Source organism: Eubalaena glacialis, chromosome 8, assembly GCF_028564815.1.
Source record: "Eubalaena glacialis isolate mEubGla1 chromosome 8, mEubGla1.1.hap2.+ XY, whole genome shotgun sequence".
In the NCBI taxonomy this organism is placed as follows: domain Eukaryota; kingdom Metazoa; phylum Chordata; class Mammalia; order Artiodactyla; family Balaenidae; genus Eubalaena; species Eubalaena glacialis.
The window spans coordinates 69,192,468-69,212,217 of record NC_083723.1 but is presented as its reverse complement, the minus strand read 5'-3'; the positions used below and the strand labels follow the sequence as shown (position 1 = coordinate 69,212,217).

Below are 19,750 nucleotides of genomic sequence, written 5' to 3'. Positions count from 1 at the left end.
TTTTGCCACACAGTTACCAAGGAGCCCTAGGTGAGCTGGACACCTCACTTACCACAGCTCACTCATCTTATTGTAGAAAGAATATTGGGGGTGGTAGAGAAAAAGAATTAAGAGGTTTAGTTTCTTGTTGGACTGTCACTATCTTGACTTGCATTTAGGTGGATATTACGTAATCTCTCTGCTTCTTCTATCCATGAGAAAAGCCGGACACAATTTTATTGGTGTGTCCAATAAAAATTTATTATTTAGTTATTTTTATTGTCATTTACTTACAGTTCCAGTTATGATATAATTAAGGGTTTACTTTTACCAAACATGTAGACTTTTTGGAATATCTGGACTCTAGAGCACACAGTACAGAGCTTTGTGAAATACGGTGCCTATGAGAAGCTTCCCCTGGTACACAGAAGCCACAGAGCTGCCCTGAAGCACTGAGCCATTGTTGGCATACTCAGTGCTTATCCTGGGCTTCTCAGACAAAGCATTCTGGATGCGAAGTACCTGTCAAGAAAGATCATTCATTAGTAGACTACGAACAAACAGCCATCAGAGATGTTTTCCTTCCCAAATACTCCAGGAGTAATACGTTTCTCAGAAATCAATAAGCTAAAATCCGTACATCTTCAATCTTTTCTTTTTCTTCTTCTGATGAAAGTATCAGTGTCCTAACGGTATCTAGTCAGTCAAGTGGACTAGTGATCTCACATTAGCCAAATTCCTCAACAGATGGTTTACACAATTTTGATAGTTCGGACTTTATAGAGAGAGGTAAGAACCGTGAATGCTCTTTTCTAATCTTGAGTGAACGGTGTTGCTGCCTCTGTGGAAAGGTTCTTGCCTTTGACTGGGCATACAGGATGAGGAGGGAAACATGGGACAAGATAATGAAGGGACAACCAGTTAGCCAGCCAACACAACCCAGAACCAGTAGATGGTAGTTTTCACAGCTGGACCCCTCCCTCAAGGAAGCATAAAGAATGCATACTTTGGAATTCAATGTGACACATCACTGCCTAGTACTGTTATTGATCCTCAGGATTTACACAGTTTAGTTTGCTAATCAGTAAATACGTAAGTGCTCAGGTTTCCAAATAGCCTGGATGAAGTTCACTCAAATAGGACATGACGTGAATTAAATTAGGATTTAATTTAGGATTAGGATTTCATGAGTCATGAGTCTATATCAACATCTCTTATTAAAATAGAATTTAGTTTTTTTTTGTTTTTGTTTTTGTTTTATCTTGAGGAAGATCCTACAATTTTATCTCAGGTTTGTTACATGGAAATACTCAAGCTGGAACTCATGTAGAAAACATTAGCCTCCACCAAAAATAAAGGGTGTCAGTGATTGTGAAGAAAGAAGTCTTATCTAAAATAAACAAATGATTAAACTTGAAAATGGAGTCATGAAAAAGAGTCTAAACAATTTTCATATCATTCTATGGATCGTATTTTCATTCTCTTAAAGCAGACATTGTTGTTGGGCATTTGTAGAAAAGTTATATGTATCACTTTGGGGGGCATATATCTGAGGCCAGGGTAGCTTAGGGTAACAATTCTTCAGGTTCTAGTCTCAGGCTGGACTTTTGTTTCTTTTTATATTTTTTTGATGTTTTGGGGTGTTTTGGTTTTTTTTTTTTTTTTTGGTTGTTGTTGTTTTTTTGTCAAGAAATTGTTGACTAGGGAATTCTCTGGCAGTCCAGTGGTTACGACTCCATGCTTTCACTGGCGAGGGCATGGGTTCAATCCCTGGTCAGGGAACTAAGATCCCACAAGCCATGCAGCAGAGCCAAAAACAAAACAAAGAAAGTTGTGACTAATATGTTAATAAAAGAAACAAATCTTTTTTTTTTTTTTTAAACTAAAGAATAGCAATATTGGAAGCAGAATAACAGTATGTTCTACTTTACCCACTGGGCCAATTACCAGGGTGGGATTTGAGTCTCAATTTCCCAACTCCCCAAACCTAGATTCAAACATTCTCTTTGTTCAAACCTTACCTTCTCAATGAGGCATAGCCTAGTCTCCATATTTAATAAGACCTGCCATCCCTCTGTTCACAGTAATCCTGATCCCTTTTACTGTTATGCTTTTTCTTCCCATAGAACTTACCACTTTCAAACTTACTATCTAATTTACTTATTTCTTATGCTTATTGTTCATTGTCTTTCTCCCTCCCTAACAGCAGGGATCTTTGTATGTTTTGTTTTCTGATTATTTTCTAAGCATTAGAACAAAGTCTAGTACATTATAAGTGCTCAATAAATTTTTGTGAATAAATCTCTCATAGTATGTGTGCCAAGAATTTATATCTGTATTTAAATTCACTAGAGATTTTTTTATTCTTAAGCTCAATGCTATAGAAATTGCAGTGCTTTTTGCTATTGTTTTTAATGCCATATAAAATTCAATGGCATATGATATTATTTTAGAAGAGATTTAAAATAACATCTTTAAAATGAGACATTCTTCAACACTATCATATATAATAGAACCTGCGGGCAAAATCTAATTTTGTTATGAGACTACAGTCATTTAAACCCTTTCATGTGAGCTTCCTGTTGGGCAGTGTGAAAGATGTTTCCATATATGACTTTCCCTTTGCCTAACTTTAGGGCCTGCTCAGAGCCTACATCCTGATTGGAACTATGATATGGGAATCTGGGTCAATATGAATAATCAAGCTCATATTTTCCCATGATTCCCAATAGCAAGTACAGCCTTTGCAAGGATGGGATATGCTGTTTAGCACTGATGTTAAACTGTCACCAGGTGACTTAAAGGGGTTAATGGGCTGTATCTCCCCATCCTGCCCCAAATCTTTACTCTTTCCATATGCAGAATTTGTTCAATTCTGGAACATCACATATGACCTGCTAAATTCTCCCAAGTCACCTCAACAAATTGTTCTTGCCGCTTTTCCCGTGAGCTTAGAGAAGTATAAGAACTTACTTCTGACCCTGGAGGATCCTCAGTATTATACATCAGCAGCTTGATGGCATTAGGATGGCATCCTGCCAAAATATCTCCCGTGTCAGGATCAACAGTTAAGTTATCCACTAAGGTGCCCAACTGGATTACCTTCCAACAAAGAGGAAGTAGTGAAGACATTGTTTTGACTTTCTTCCCTACCTCCTCCCTCCCACCAGCTCCTTCTGGCTCCTGAAATTAGATTTTTGCTACTGAATTTTAGAAGTGCAAGCATAATCTCACCAACATTCTTCTAAAATAGTCTCATTTCCTTCATTCAGGGAGCACATTCCCAGGTCAAGCTTGGGAACTAATGTAATAGAACACAGTGTGTGGGAAGACAGGGTACTTTTACCTTGAGTTGAGTTAAATCCCAGTTGTCATGTTTTTTCATTACATGAATGTTCTTATCCAATACATCAGCTACATAGATATACCTTTGAAGTAAGTAACATTTACATTTAAGCAAGTAGTAATGAGAGATGATACTAACTTTTATTTTGGAGAAGTATACAAATTCACAATAGCTCAAGGTGCCACTACAGTGCCTTTCTAAACCACAGTAAAAGATAATGGACTGGTATTTTTAATACTCTTGAAGTGCTTTAAATAAGCGTAGAATATGAGATATGACCATAAGGTAATGGAATTGGTGTTTCTAGATGACATATAGGCTCAGTCTCATCAGTTAGGAGTCACACTTTATTCTTTAAATTGAATGGAGGTAAGTGGGCCTCTCATAAGTCCAAGAGAGCCTATACTTCCAGAAACTCGTGCTTGAAAAGTAGCAGATGATCATGAAACTCAATCACAATTATTTTTAAAAAGAGGAAGAATACTTAGTGTTGTTTTCCACAAGGATCATCTCTATTATCTCACCTTTCCATTTAATATTAATGGTACTCTTCTTTTTAAATAATCTTCCATTTTAAAAACACTTTAAAAGAGTGTTTCTCATAAAATTTTATGCTGCATAAAATAATGTCTTCTCATAGAAAATTCTGTTGTAGTATAACAGTAAGTCTGAAACTTATACAATCCCAATGCCCAATCTAAGTTGGGTCTCCCTCTCCAATAAGAACTTTTGGGTAACTGAACTTAGTATAAGTGATTAAAGACCTTCTAGCCTCATAGGGGGCAGAGGAATCATGCATTTATACTCTTTTTTAGTCACATAAGAATTTGGAACAAGGACCTCATATCCTTGAGTCAAAATCCCTCATTGTTGGGGGACCCTAAAGTGCAAAAGGGCAATGGTTGGCTTAAGATCACACATTTATTGTGAACCCTGGCCACGCTGGATCCCTCCACACATGTACTGACTACTTAAGCCTCAGGAAGTAAGCACTTCTTCAGGGAAGGAATCCATGAAAATGTCAAGGGTAAAGGGTTGGAATTTATAAAAGAACTTACTTCTTGTCTGGTGAGATGGTGATCCCATTGGCAGAACTAAATCCTTTGGCGACCACTTTAACCTCTCTTGGACTGTAGAAAAGAATGTAAGTCCAGCGAAGATCCATGACCATCTCTAATAGTACCAAGAAGAAGTTGGTAAAATAGTGGTCTCTGGTGGCATAGAACTGTTCTGCTCCGAGAACCACGATGTCATTCACACTAAAATGAAGAAGAAAAAAAAAGAAAGAAAGAGACGAGAGAGCAAAAGAAAAAACCCCATGGGCTATTTAAAATCACTAAATCTCAAAGACCAATAAATTCATCAGTTTGAAAAAGTATACATGAACTAGTATGGATTAAAGGATTCCACAGAAAGTACATGACTTTTCATTGCCCTGATGGATTTTCTTTCAGCCATTTGTTATTTTCTCACTCCTCCCTTCCACAGAAATCAGCAAAAACAGACAAGTATACAAATAAACCTCAAATCTAAATCTGTTGACTTGCGACTGTTTTGGTTTTTTTTTTTTTTACAGGTGAAAGAGGGATTCTATAATTCCCAACATACTCTGAACCTGATAGAACAAATCTAGGTTTTTTTAAATTATTATTATTTTTCTTTAAACAATTGCCAAGACTGGAATCAAAGATAAATAGAAGGCACAACAGTTTTGCTCTGGTTTTGTGTTATTCAGATTTTTTAAAATTTTTGTTTTTTTCTTTTTTTACAAATACAAATTAAACATGAAAAAACTCTACTTCAAAAAAAAATCTAACAGTTCAAGAAAAGCTTATCAGTTGCATTCTAGACATTTAAAACCTATCTCACAATTTAAATTTCAGTGGTAAAAACAGTAGGTTTTGGAACTGTTTGGTGATCGCGTATCCAAAGAAAAACTCCACTAACACCTTTTATTCAGTTTTTAACCATACCAGAGAGAATCTAAATGGTCAATTTTTCCAATGGCAATTTTTCCGCACCAGAAGGTTGTCCTGACTCTCAAAGAAGAGACAATTTGGGTTTTTCCTGCCTTCAAAATGTTTATCAAATCCTGTAATTCTCCCAGGATTTTGAAACATGTAGAAAACAAGTAAGAAATATTCCAATGAATGAAACATACCAAATGTCAGTAATAAGCAAGAAACATTCCTTTGGGAAAACTGTTAAAAAAAAATCCAGTCTGTATATGCAAGTAAAGCAGGGAAATGCAGCCTTTTTTTTTTCTTCTTTAAAAATCCATTTTTCCTAAAATATCATTCCACAAAATTGGAAGTGAAGGACTAAAATGGGGCGGGGGGGGGTCAAGGAGCACACACCATTAACACAAAAAGTAAAATTGTACAAACTTAAGCAGTTTATGATAGACTAGGATCAGATTCCAAGATACCAAAGGTTGGCTGAAGAAATTCACCGTTCTGTGGGAGCTAGGGTTTGTACGGCTGCCTGAAGATCGGTGAAGAGCAATTCACTGCCTTGGAGCACTGCCCCTTCCCACTGCAAATCCTGGTTTCTGCACCATGCCTCCGCGGGGTGGGGCCCTCTCATCCCACCACCCAGCCCACCTCGAGGGCCTCCAGGTCCCTGCAGGTGGTTATCTCGGCGGTCCCCTTCCTGGGCGGCTCGAGTCTTCTTTTCTTCCACATTCAGATGGACCTCACCTCTGAACATGATGGGCCTGTGGCTAAGCACCTTCTGAACAGGCTCAGAATCATCAAACACAACGAACCCCAAATTGGGTAATTTCGCACTGTTGTTAATATGCAGCTCCACCATATTCCCCTAATTTTGAAAAAAATCTTTAAGCTCTGATCTGTCCACCTCATGAGCAGGTTGCTGATAAAGAGCTGGTCAGGGAGACCAGCTCGGTGCTTTGTGTCCTCCTAGAGGGGTGGGAGGGAGACGCAAGAGGGAGGAGATATGGGGATATATGTATATGTATAGCTGATTCACTTTGTTATAAAGCAGAAACTAACACACCATTGTAAAGTAATTATACTCCAATAAAGATGTTGAAAAAAAAAGAGTTAAAAAAAAAAAATGAAGTAATGTGTGTAGCTTCCGAGATGGGAGACTTTAAGAGGCAGTACAAGATCCACCATGCTTCCCTCACTCTTCCACAGTAACCAGCAACTTTTCTGATAAATGAGAGCGTGGTCCTCTCTTAGGGTTCTAAATGAAGACACCATAAAACTGACTCCCTGAATCACCTACATTGGATATGTAGCATGAGTATGAAAACAAAACAAAACTTTGTGGGTTTGAGCCTTTAAAGATGCTAGGGTTTTTCTTTTCTATTATTGTAGCAAGACCCAGTTCATCCTGACCTTTATATTTTCTCTGCATAGGTGGGATTATGAGTGTTATTCTTTCTTATTTATGTTCTTCAATACCATTGAAATTTTTAAATGAACCAAGTCTCACTCTTACAACAATTAAAACAAAATCATTTCTATTTTGGAAAAGAAAAAAAGAGATGACTAGAAAAAAATGTAAAAAAAAAAAAAAGATTGAACCTGTGTGTGTGTGTGTGTGTGTGTGTGTGTGTGAAGCTTCTTTACTCAGCAACTTTGTAAAATACACAATATTGTCAATAAAGTTAATGTGCCACCCTTTCTAGTGGCATTTATGATTTAAAAAAATTTTTATATTGTATTGGAGTATAGTTGATTAACAATGATGTGTTAGTTACAGGTGTACAGCAAAGTGATTCAGTTATATCCATACAAGTTTATATTAAATTTAGGAAAGAAAAATTTGGATGAATCAGGAAATACTTTGAGGTTTTGTTGTACAATGACTTTCCCAATGTTATTGGGCTACTTGTCTTTTAGGTCTCAGCTTACGCAGTCCTTCTTCCAAAAAGTATTAACACCATAGATTAAGTTAAATTCCCTCATAATTTGTTCCATAGCACCTTGTTCTACCCTTTGAAATGCTTGGGTATGTGTTTATCAGGGTACCTCTCAAGGTCCTCTTTAGATCCTCAAAGCCGCACCTGCCCTATTCCACCTGGCACTATTTCAACCAGCTCTGCATAGGATCTGACAGACTTTCCACAGTGTACCCTTATAGCACCTTACCTCATGTCTGTTATAGGCCTCTTACTCCCATTTCCAGGCTTCCGTGTCAACTTCAAAGCACGGGATATCACCAGACTTGCCTTGCACATGGGTAAAAAGGTATGTGCAGGAATTAACACGTTGAGGCAAACCTCTGACTACTGAGAGATGGGGGGGGGGGGGCGGGTGGATAAACTCCTCTTCCTTGCTTATCTTGGCCAGATTGTCTTGAAATGAGGTTTATGTTGCTTATTGGAGGGCAATCCCATGGTTTCAAGCAGTCAGTTGCACTTAGCAGTAGCTGGCTTAACAATGCATTTGCTATAGACTCTCTCCCATATGAGTTTCCTGGTGCTGCTGCAACAAAGTACCACAGACTGGGTGGCTTAAGACAACACAAATTTACTGTCTCATAGTTCTGGAGGCCAGAAGTCTTAAATCAAATTGTTGACAGAGCCATGCTCCCTCTGAAGCTTCTACTGGTGGATCCTTCCTTGCCTCTTCTAGCTTCTGGTAGCCTCAGGCATTCCTTGGCTTGTAGATGCATCACTCCAATCTCACTTTCCATCTTCACATGCATTCTCCCTGTGTGTCCGTCTGTCTTCTTATAAGGACATCAATCATATTGGATTAAGGGCACACTCAGCTCTAATACAGCCTCATCTTAACTAATTACATCTGTAAGGATCCTATTTCCACATAAGGTCATGTTCTGGGGTATCAGGGGTTAAAATTTCAACTTATCTTTTTGAGGAGACACAATTCAACCCATAACACTCCGCTTTCCGTGCCTCAGGCTGGTCTCTGACTTCTGCATCCTGGGCTGGTACTCCCTAACCAAGGAGTTGTGTCTTGAGTTTTCCCTCAGGCTATGCTTTCTGAGGCACTCTTCCCACAAGGTGATGTTATTGCATTTGACCCTCACAATCACCTGGTAGGTAAGTCAGGCCTATGAGGGAATCCCCATTTTGCTGAGGAAGACTGAAGCACAGGTTAAGTGACTTGTCCACAGTTTCTCAGTCACCCAGCAGTGGCAGTCCTGGTCCCCACTGTGCCTCAGAACCCAGCACAGTGCATCATGGGAAAAGTCAACAACTTCAAGTTCTCTTACTTCTTCTGCCTCTCCTTTTGTTCCCCCAAATTCTATGGGGAGAAATTCAAATGTGTTGTTGAGAAAGAGAGCAAAGGAGAGAAGATGAACTTCCTTCCTTTTCTTTCCCTACTCTTCTACCTCATGGAAAGATTAACCTCTACTGTTTTAGAACCAGTCTTTCAGCGTTGAATCCATTTTATACAAGATTCTTCATTGTTCGTTACAGGCTTGAAACAGGCAACCTAGCCAGTAAAAAACTTACAATTTTTCTCAAAGATGGTCACCACAGTGATTAAGAGCCCAGCTTTGAATTCAGATGGGTCAAGGTTTACACCCTAGTTCTACCACTTACAAATTATGTAATTTGGGTAAGTAACTTACCCCAAACTGCTCTAAGTCTCTGTTTACTCATGCCTATTACTAAAGGCAGTTGTGAGAGTGAAAGGGAATTAGGGATTTTGGCACAGTGCCTGGCACATAGTCAATACTTAATAAATGCGAATTTTTATATATGCCTACAGGCCTTTTTTCAAATGTTACTTTAAAACTTTGATTGAACAAAGGAATGGTCCTTCTGGAGGCTGGTTATAACACCCAATGGGTATGGCTTTCAGAATACAACCTACCAGGACAACTAAAGGGTGTGGGTGTTTAAAGAGCCCAATAGCAGGTTCTGCGCTGTTGTGTTATGGAGGATGGAATTAGAGCAACTTTATAGGATTAAAATGCTTTCAGAAAGTTGGAGAATATAAAGATATTCAATAACGAATACAGCAATTTCTAGTGAGGTACTGGGCAGTGTCACCATGAGAACCTTTAGAAAGCTTTAGAAGAAAAAGCTTCAAAACAAAAGTTTAACAAAGGCTGTGAACTAAAGAAAACAAAGCACACAGCAGAGGCGCAAATTAAATACTTAAATCCATACCTTTTGAGAAGTTCGTGTTTTATAGTTTTCAGGTGTACCAAAGAACGTTGTTGTTCCTCAAATTTAAATATCTCCACAGTGGACTCCATGTGGGGATGATTCACAGCATAAAGATAAACAATTTGGTCTAAAGTGGAAAAAAGACATAATTTCCAAGAAGTTTGCTTCTGTTGCAACTATTATTACACCTAGTGTAGAACTTGGTCATGTCCAAGGATTTTTCTTATACATCTTGCATTTGATCCTCGCAACCCATCTGATAGGTAAGTCAAACAAATGCCAGAATCCTCATTTTATTGAAGAAACTGACACTCAGAAGGTTAATGATTTGTCAGCAATTTCATCACCACCCAGTGGCAAAGCCAAGCCCAGATGTTTCTGCAATGCTCCCTTCAGCCTCACCTGCACACCCTCTCTAACAGGAAGATGCATAAACACGGATGCGGTTTCCCAAGGTGGCCCCTCCACAAGAGAAGTGGGTACAAGCAAGCAAAGCATTGCCGAGAATTCTTTTCTGTGAGAACTGCCTTCATTGCAACACACGTTCAAGAAGTGTCAGGCCTGTCTAAATATTTTAAAATAAACATTTCCCAGATAGAGAATGAACTCCTGACACAAGTCACCTACCTGAGGTTGCAGTAACGATATTTAGTTATTCATGAACCCAGTAGCCGTGGAATGTAAATACGAATGTAGAAGAAAATAGATTAGCCAATTTTAGGTATAACCAACCTCAGGAATGTTCACCTATCTGTTCTCATACCGGAATGTGAACAGGATTGGAGGCAGTACTCTAGCTTCTCAGGGTACTGTTTTCTGACTTATCAGGAGTTCTAAGTCAGATGAACTCTGGAGTTTGAAAGAGCCTGGGCCCATGCTCCCATTCAGGATTTGATCTGCGTTCATCTCCCCAGTTCCTTTCTTGATGGGGTTTCCAATCAGGGAGCGGAGCAAGCCAGAGCCCTGAGGTGTGGGGCTTATACTCAGGGCCCCTGAGCGACATGGGCACCTTTACCTGAATTAAGGAAAAGTGCTCCCTCGCAGATGAATCTTTCTTTTGGTCTGACCCAACTCTGTTCCAGGGCATGGCAACTCTGTTCCAGGGACTTGGCAAGCAGAACCTGAGTAGGATTTACATGGCCCTTCGACAAGACACTCTTGCTGGACACAGCATGAAAAATACATTGCTGCCCTGGCTTTACCCCCTTCTTAAGGCCTCTTTTCATATAAGAGACGCTTGGTGAGAAGACTTTTGTTTTCTGTCTTCTCATTCATGCCAATTTATGTGTATTGTTTTGGCCTTATGAATTAAATACATAATTAAGGGAGGTCACTAACAAATAAAATAAGTTGTCAATCATAACGTACTTAACTTCTGAAAGCCTGATTATATGCCTGAGGATTAATCTGTAAACTGGTCCCATCTTAAAAAAAAAAAAAAAAAAAAGCAAAAACAAACCAAAACCAACCCTTACCTCCCCTTCCTCCCTTAAAAAAAAACAACCCACCTCTAACACCATCCCATGGAATAAAATAGCTCCAGGTTAATCTGATGACTCATTACACCTTCTCCAATGAAGCATCATATGTCTAGTTGGGTGTCAGGCAAAAAAGTGATGACTCTCAAATTATTTAAATAGAGCCAGGAGCCCAAATTTCACCTGAATTAAGGACATAGGATTAGAAGACCATCTGGGTTCTACTTCTGGAATTGCCATTTACTAATGACAGAAGTGAAGTCACACTTTACTGCATGTCTCTAAACTCCCATTTCTCCATCTATAAAACTATCAATATCTGCCCTGCCTGACTCATAGGGTTCATTCATTTATTCATTTAACACATGTTCACAGAGCACCTAACATGCTGCAGACACTGTTCTAGACTCTGGGAATCTGGCAATGAACAAATCACATATGCTTTTATGATGGTTACATTCTAGAGAAGAAAACAGGGAGGAAATAATTAGTAAATAAAAGAATATGGGAGTGGGGAGATATGCCTTCTTCATACAGTTGCACCCACTTGAAAAGTGACAGTTAAGCTTGGATCTAGAGATGAGAAGGAGCCCACTATAGAGCAACAGTGGGAGAGGGAAAGAAGGTTGTTATCTTTTAACATTAATAAAAAGCATTAATTACCATTTTGATGAGTGCTAAAAGAAGAAGTTCATTGAGAAGAAATATAACAAGGTTCACAGCCTGAAATAAGATGATGGGAAGGCTTCCCTGAGAAGGTGACATTTCAGCTGAGGCCTGAATGATGAAGAAGAATAAGCCAGAAATAAGTGGAAAGACATTCCAGGCAGAGGGAATTACAGATGCAAAGGCCCTGAGGCATGCAGCATTCTGCAGGACTAAAGGAAATCCAGTGTGACTAGTCCAGAGAGTCAGGGAGCCAGTGGTGTCCACTGAGGCTGGAGAGAGCACCCAGATGCCAGAATATGTAGGGGTAGCGCCTAGGAAACCATTCTGGAGATTTGGGGTTTATCTTCAGAGTGACAGGAACAATATAGTGAATTTTCAGAAGGGAGTGACATGATCAGATTTGTATAAAAAATAATGCTTGCTTATAAAAATGGCTTGAGTTGGTATAAGAGGGAAAGTGCAATCAGGGGCCACTGCAGAATCTAGGATAGACATGTTGGGGACTTGGACTGGGATGGTGCAGTGAGGATGGGGAGAGGTCAGCAGCTTGGAGAGATATGTGAGGGTTAAATTGGACAGAACTTTGTAACTAGTTGACTGAATGCGGCAGGGAGAGGGGAAGAGTCAAGGTGGGCCCAGGGTTTTATTTTGAGGAATAAAATATATATAAAGTGCTTTATAAACTGTAAAGCAATATAAAATTGTTAGGTACAATTATCTTTTAAAGAAGGGCTTGCTAGGCAAGTAAACATCATATATTAGATTTCAGGGGAATATTTAACCTACTTAGTAAAATAGTATTCAAGCATTTTAAAAGGTACCCATTCGTTTAAAAATGAACAAGTCTCTGCTGGTGCAGATGAAAGAATGAAACATTGATCGGTTGGATAAGTGGATTGAGATAATTATTAGTCATTTTTTATTCATTTAAATCACTCTAGCAAATTTAACTTCACAATTAACAATGCACTGGAGCTTCAGTATGTATTTGGAAGAATTAAAACACCATTTATTTAAAAATTTTGATTTGCAACACTTCCATTTGGCCTTCCCTTCATGTATTAATAGTTACTACTAGTGAGGTTTCATTCTTCTTATCTTCTACATGATCTGTGGACCCACAAATATTTAAAAATTAAGTTAGTCTGGAATTATAAACTATAAAGTAAAAAATAATATTGGAAATTATTATTTAAAGCATATACAATGTATTCATAACTATGCTTTGTTTTCTACAATAGCTTTTTTGAGATATAATTCACTTGCCATTAAACTCACACTTTCAAAATGCATAGTTTAGTGGTTTTTAGTGTATTCACAGAGTTGTGCAACCATAACCACTATCTTGTTCCAGAATATTTTCATCACCCCAAAAAGAAACCCCATATCCATTGGCTGTCACTCCCCATTCCCCGCGCCCCCCCAAGTCCCTGCCAACCACTAATCTACTTTTTGTCTCTATAAATTTGCCTATTCTGCACATTTAATATAAATGGAATCATACAATATGTGGCATTTAGTGATTGAATTCTTTCACTTAGGATAATGTTTACAAGGTTCATCCATGTTGTAGCATTCATCAATACTTCATTTCTTTTTATTGCCGAATAATATTCCATTGTATAAACATACCACCTTTTGGTTATGCATTCAACATTTCATGGGAATTTGGATTATTTTCACCTTTTGAGTATTAGGAGTCATGTTGCTATGAATATATGTGTGTAAGTTTTTGTATAGACCTATGTTTTCAGTTCTCTTAGGTATGTGCCAAGGAGTAGAGTTTCTGCATCATATGGTAGATCTACCTTTAACATTTTGGGGAACTGTCAAACTGCATTCAAAAGTGACTGCACTCAATCCCACCAGCAAAGTGTGAGGATGCCAGTTTCCCTACATCCTTGCCAATGTTTGTTACTGTCTGTCTTTTTTTAATTATAGCCACCCTATGGGTGTGAAGTGGTATCTCATGATGGTTTTGATTTGCATTTCCCTAATGACTAAGGATACTGAGTATCTTTTCCTGTGTTTATTGGCCATTTGTGTATCTCTTTGGAAAGATATACTGAGATCCTTTGTCCATTTTTTAACTGGGTATTTGTCTTTTTGTTGTTGAGATATAAAAATTATACATTCTGGATATAAGCCTCATCAGATATCTGATTTGCAAATCTTTTTCTCTTATGCTTTAGGTTGTTTTTTCACTTCCTTGATGGTGTCTTTTGAAGTTTTTAATTTTAACAATGTCTAATTCATCCATTGTTTTCTTTTATGTTGCTTTATAAATGTGACGAGATTATTTTCAAAGGGCCTTTAGTTTATATGTTAGATTTCTGAGAACAATATCCCAACTGGTTTTGATGGTCAGATGAGAAGAAAAGGGGGTAGGAGAAAGAGGGTGTGACCACAGTCTAGTCTCCCCCTCTTTAACATGACTTTAAAAAATGTTTTGATACATATTTATTATCTTATAAATATACATCTTCATGGTAAAATAGCATCTTCCCTCCTTTCACATACACGTTGAATAGTTGAGGATGAGTGGTTTGTATTTCCCTCATTTTCCCCTTATTCTTAAGCATTCAAGCTTTACCTTTGTCGATGAAAGTACTGATCCCATGTGGATTAAATGATGCTTTGTCAAAACCATCACTGATGTTTAGTGCCTGGACCCTTGGGTTTTGCTCATTTAAATCCATCAAGAAGATTTGTCCTGGCTCATCTGGTGCAAAGTTTGGCATGCCTGGATATTTTAATCCCTTTAAAATATGGAGAATAAGTATGCACATATACACATATCAAAGCAACGTTTTCAAAAAAAAAAAAAAAAAAAAGCAACGTTTTCACATGGAAGCTAAAATCTCAAGGCCTAACAAAAATGTTCAAAGCTCTAAATTTCTTTTAGATTTCTGGGATTTTTCACACTGTCAGGTATTGCCATTATCTCATCTGAGGGATTACCAATGTCATCTAAGCCATTGCAAATGGGAATATGGGAAGAACCTATGTTCAATTTTTAATATATAGAGAAGGAGTTAGACCAAAAAGCATAATGCAAGAGACTAAGCTGTATTACTTTGTTTGAGTCCCTTGACCTGCCTGTACTACAGGTTTCTCATTTATAATATGAGGAAATTAAAATGTTTAATTGCGAAGGTTCTTTCTAGTCCTATTCTATATATAATGAACGCTCCTCAAAGCAGAGAGAAGGGGTGTATGGGTTTATTGCACTGCTCCCATCCTACATCCATTATATTATGTAATGACAAAGAGAATAATCAGCCAAGAATTAACATAGGGGAACCAGTTTCATACAGTTTACTATTTCTGACCTATTTTGTTCCTACAGATATGTCCAAAGATTTGGATGTGAATCCTTTCCTCCAAATATTGTAAAAAGTTCATTCCAGTAACTTGGACAGTGGCTCTTTCTCCTGGAAGAACCAGGTGTTTATCAACCAATAATAGGCATCCTGAATGTATTGGGCCTTTGCTGCATCCCAGGTCATTGTGTCAAAACTTGGGGTTGGTTTATTCTATACCAATTACAAAACTCAGCCCACTTCCTCCCTGTATCCTTCCCCCATCACTCTGATGTATATCAACATCAACAACATTGTATCTTTTCTTGTACCCTCACTTCCACCTATAATCAGTTTAAATTCTTTCCTTCTCTTTCTCTCTCCCTCCTTCTTCCTTCTTCCTACTCTACCTTCTCCCTTGCTCTCCCTCTCCCCTACCTTTCTTACACACACACACACACACACACACACACACACTCTTACTTACAATTATACTATTCTTGGCCCTTCCACTGTCCCTCCCTTCCCCGCCCCAACCCCTGGGGTAGTCAATCTTCAGTTTCAAACAACCCCACCTATATCTTCAAGCTTTTCTTAGAACAGTTCTTCTATGCTTAAATCTTATGGGAAATCTAGCTTTCCCCAGACAATACTGGCCACTGAAGCCCATCAGTGGAAGGTCTATTCCCTCTATCATTCCTTCTCCTTAAGTCACCACACCTAGAGGAGAGATCGGCATGTCCCTAGCCACAAACTTCTGCTTCCAGAGCTCGAATCTGCCATCATCAGTCAAGAGCCCGTCTTCTAAGGAAGCCTCACTCTTTGCTTACTGCTTCCTTATCACATTCTTTGCCAACTCCCTTTGCCCTGTTCTAGCTCTTATACTGTCTAGGGCTAGTCTAAAATCAGGTTGAAAAACACTACATCCCAACTTCAACCAGACATTGAATACTATTTATCAATATTTGTATTCATTCTAGTAGGTAATCTATTGCATATTCCAAGTATCAATTCGAAATTTATTTCATTATCTTCAGGAGTCCACACCACCTTCTTCTATTCTCAATGGATAACTTTACCTCCTATTTCTCTGAAAAAAATCCTTGCCATTCAACATGAATTTCCTGATTCCCTCCTTTCTGTCTCAGTAATTCTTCAGTTTTACCAATTCTCGTCCTTTCTCCCTTTTCTTAAGGAAAGAGTATCTTTTTTCTGTTCTTAAGTTAACTCCAACACCTGTTTATTTCGTTCCCTGTTCCCTAGGGCCTATCTTTAGAAATCACATCTTCTCTCTCTTGTTTCACCACTCATTCTTCACCAATGCCCCCTTCTTTTGCCTGAAAAGTTGCTCATTTCTCCTTCCTTGAAATAAATCTTTTCCAACTTTATTACTTCAAATAGGCATTTTTCTCACCTTCCCTTCACTGTCAAATTTCTCGGAAACATCACTTGACCTTGTTGCCTTGATTTGAATTGCTCCAACTCTTAGTTCCCTGGAATCAGTTTTCTACCAGTATGTAGAAACGCCTCTATAAAGGTCATATCAATGGTGTCCAAAATGTCTTATTTGATAACCCTTCTACATTTGCTTATCTGTATCTCTGTGGCATTTAACACTATGGTAGAACCTTTATTTCTTATCAAAAAGTCAAAAGTAGAATTTCCAGTTAGAATTCCTGCTTCTCTTCTATCACACAGAATTACTCTCTAAATCAGCATCTTCCAAACATGTTCTAGGATGGCAGGAAAGGGCAGTAGGAAGTAACCAAGAACAAGGACTCGAATTTATTGCAGTACAGAAAGATTAAAAATAAGCAAAGAACATTATCCTTATCCTATGAGTTGTTTGTTATTTTGCAAAAAGAGCTAACATTTCTCATGGAATTATTTGTGATGAAAATCTCTACTTTCTGAATAGCAAGAATTTAGTACACTTAGTTCTAGTGAAAATAGAAAAGAAACATACAGTAGGAACTACAAATATTATTTCCTAATAGCAAAGAAATCTCCTAGCTGTAAAGTAATTATTTTTAAAGGTCTATTTGGCATAACATTGAAAATCTAAATTGACAATAGGTAATTTAAGTCAACAAAGAAAAAGCTTTTCTAGACAGCTTTGTTTTATTTTTGGTTTTGGAGGAAAACTAAAGAAATAAAATCCCTCCCACCCACCCTCCCACCCTCACATGTACCACCAGCAGCAGCAATTTAAAATCCAAATGAGACCCTGACTATGCTTAAGAATTTAGAAATTGGGGCCATTAAGGAATATTTTATGTGCCCTATTTCTGGCCAAAAAGATATAGATTTTAAAAATTTATGTTATTTGGTAGTATTTTATTGGCCAAAATGGAATATTAGAGCATGCAATTCCAGCAATCAGAATTCACATTGGAAATGTAGTCAATCTACTTTTTTCAAAATCCTAGGTCCTGTTCCAAATGCAACTGATTTAATAAGTACATGATAATTTTCAACATCTTCACAACATATACATTTTAATTTATTGAAATTCAGTCCTTCACATAGCTTCCTCATCATCCCAAACCTGTGAAGGTGGTATTGAGAATAAAATGCAGGTTTTTCCCTACTCCTCTTTGAAAGAGCTTCTCTTTGAAAGGCAAGGTACCCAAGATGGAAAATGCTCAGGGTTTTGAATTGAGTAACATGGTTAACATTCAATCCACAAACATTTACTGAGCTCCAAACATAGGAAGGCATGATGAGAGGAATACTAATTAGTGAGAAGATGATTTCCAGAAGCTGAGGCCCAGCCAATAGGGTGATGATGAGGATGAACAACAGCTGAGCAAATCTGGAGCCTCGTCTAGGAATCGAATGGAATTCAATATACATTTATTGAGACACTACTGGGTATATAACTGCCCACAGGGAGCTGCCCACCAAGGGTTAGGCAAGACTGGCATTTCCATGGTGTCTTAATTAGCCTTCTGGAATCCCATTTTGGCTTTTTTAGTTGACTAGTTTACCCATGGGCGGGATGAATGTGTAGGGATCCATCTGGCAGCTGTAGTCGGCAACATTAATGTACGGTCCATGCAGCTATTGACATGAGCATCTGAGGGGCATGGAAAATACTCACACTGGAGATAAAAGCCAGCCCACTAGGAAGTATATCAATATCTTCAGAGCCATTTTCTGCAAAAGAAGCAGAGGATCAGAAAGATGTAAGTACAAAGGCTTAAAAAGTAAATCTCGCACATAGTCAAGACTTTGAACTTCTTTTGGAAACTACCTTAACTTTTTTAACTATTTACTTGGGAAACTATATTAACTTTCAGGACTCCCACAGGCATGATACACTCCACTAAAACCTGAGCCAGACTCTTGAAATACTAAATTCTTTTTTTTTTTAGAAGTCCATTTTCAGGAGAAAAAAAGCAAATAACTATAAAATAAATTCATATCCTAGATTTATTCTTTAAATAAAAACTCTCAGGGTATGTCCTAAGAGATTCAGCTTTATTCCCCACAGAAGACTTACCTACAGACCAAGTGATAACATTTGGAAAGTCCTCACTGTGAAGCTCTCTTAAAGGCCTTTCTGCCAAGTATTTCTCCTCTCCAACTTGTTGAGGCCTGAAAAATCTATCCTTCTCCTATCATATTGGGAAATTACTGAGTAACTGTTCTCTGTTATAAAACCAATAGATCTTAGGATGAACTATTGGAAATAATTGAATTTGAAAGATTTTAGTCAGATCTTTTTCTCACTGAGAGCTGGTCATGAGCATTTTTCTATGGAAAGAGGCATATGATAAGTAAGATATGACTAAGAACAGTATGAAAAAGGGGCTCACGTAGCTTCTAGTAGAGAGATAGACCCACATATAATGTGATCCCAAGCAGGCAGCATTGAGGGTGAAATGAAGGCAATGGTTATTGAGTGTGGTAAACTGTAATTTACAAATATGGTAGAAACAGGATGTATCAAAGCCACGTGCTCTTTTTTTTTTTAATTTGAATTTTATTTATTTATTTTTATACAGCAGGTTCTTATTAGTTATCTATTTTATACATATTAGTGTATATATGTCAATCCTAATCTCCCAATTCATCCCACCACCACCCCCCCGCCACCCCTCTTTCCCCCCTTGGTGTCCAAACATTTGTTCTCTACATCTATGTCTCTATTTCTGCCTTGCAAACCTGTTCATCTGTACCATTTTTCTAGATTCCACATATATGCATTAATATACAATATTTGTTTTTCTCTTTCTGACTTACTTCACTCTGTATGACAGTCTCTAGGTCCATCCACGTCTCTACAAATGACCCAATTTCATTCCTTTTTATGGCTGAGTAATATTCCTTTGTACGTATGTACCATATCTTCTTTATCCATTCGTCTGTCGATGGGCATTTAGGTTGCTTCCATGACCTGGCTACTGTAAACAGTGCTGCAATGAACATTGGGGTGCATATGTCTTTTTGAATTATGGTTTTCTCTGGGTATATGCCCAATAGTGGGATTGCTGGGTCATAAGGTAATTCTATTTTTACTTTTTTAAGCAAACTCCATACTGTTCTCCATAGTGGCTGTATCAATTTACATTCTCACCAATAGTGCTAGAGGGTTCCCTTTTCTCCATACCCTCTTCAGCATTTGTTGTTTGTAGATTTTCTGATGATGCCCATTCTAAACAGTGTGAGGTGATACCTCATTGTAGTTTTGATTTGCATTTCTCTAATAATTAGTGATGTTGAGCAGCTTTTCATGTGCTTCTTGGCCATCTGTATGTCTTCTTTGGAGAAATGTCTATTTAGGTCTTCTGCCCATTTTTGGATTGGGTTGTTTGTTTCTTTAATATTGAGCTGCATGAGCTGTTTATATATT

General features: G+C 38.0%; 1 protein-coding gene across 1 annotated transcript in view; it reads right to left on the bottom strand.

The window, feature by feature from the left end:
• Window positions 1-238: 238 nt before the first annotated feature.
• Window positions 239-19,750, bottom strand: part of PON3 (paraoxonase 3) — a 31,182-nt gene continuing 11,670 nt past the window's right edge. The window contains exons 3-9 of the mRNA XM_061197778.1: window positions 17,996-18,051; window positions 14,184-14,349; window positions 9,444-9,570; window positions 4,384-4,584; window positions 3,326-3,407; window positions 2,953-3,081; window positions 239-501 (exon numbers count right to left, since the gene is read on the bottom strand). Coding sequence (XP_061053761.1) covers window positions 343-501; window positions 2,953-3,081; window positions 3,326-3,407; window positions 4,384-4,584; window positions 9,444-9,570; window positions 14,184-14,349; window positions 17,996-18,051 — 920 coding nt within the window. The 3' untranslated portion in view covers window positions 239-342. The remainder of the gene's footprint in view (window positions 502-2,952; window positions 3,082-3,325; window positions 3,408-4,383; window positions 4,585-9,443; window positions 9,571-14,183; window positions 14,350-17,995; window positions 18,052-19,750) is intronic.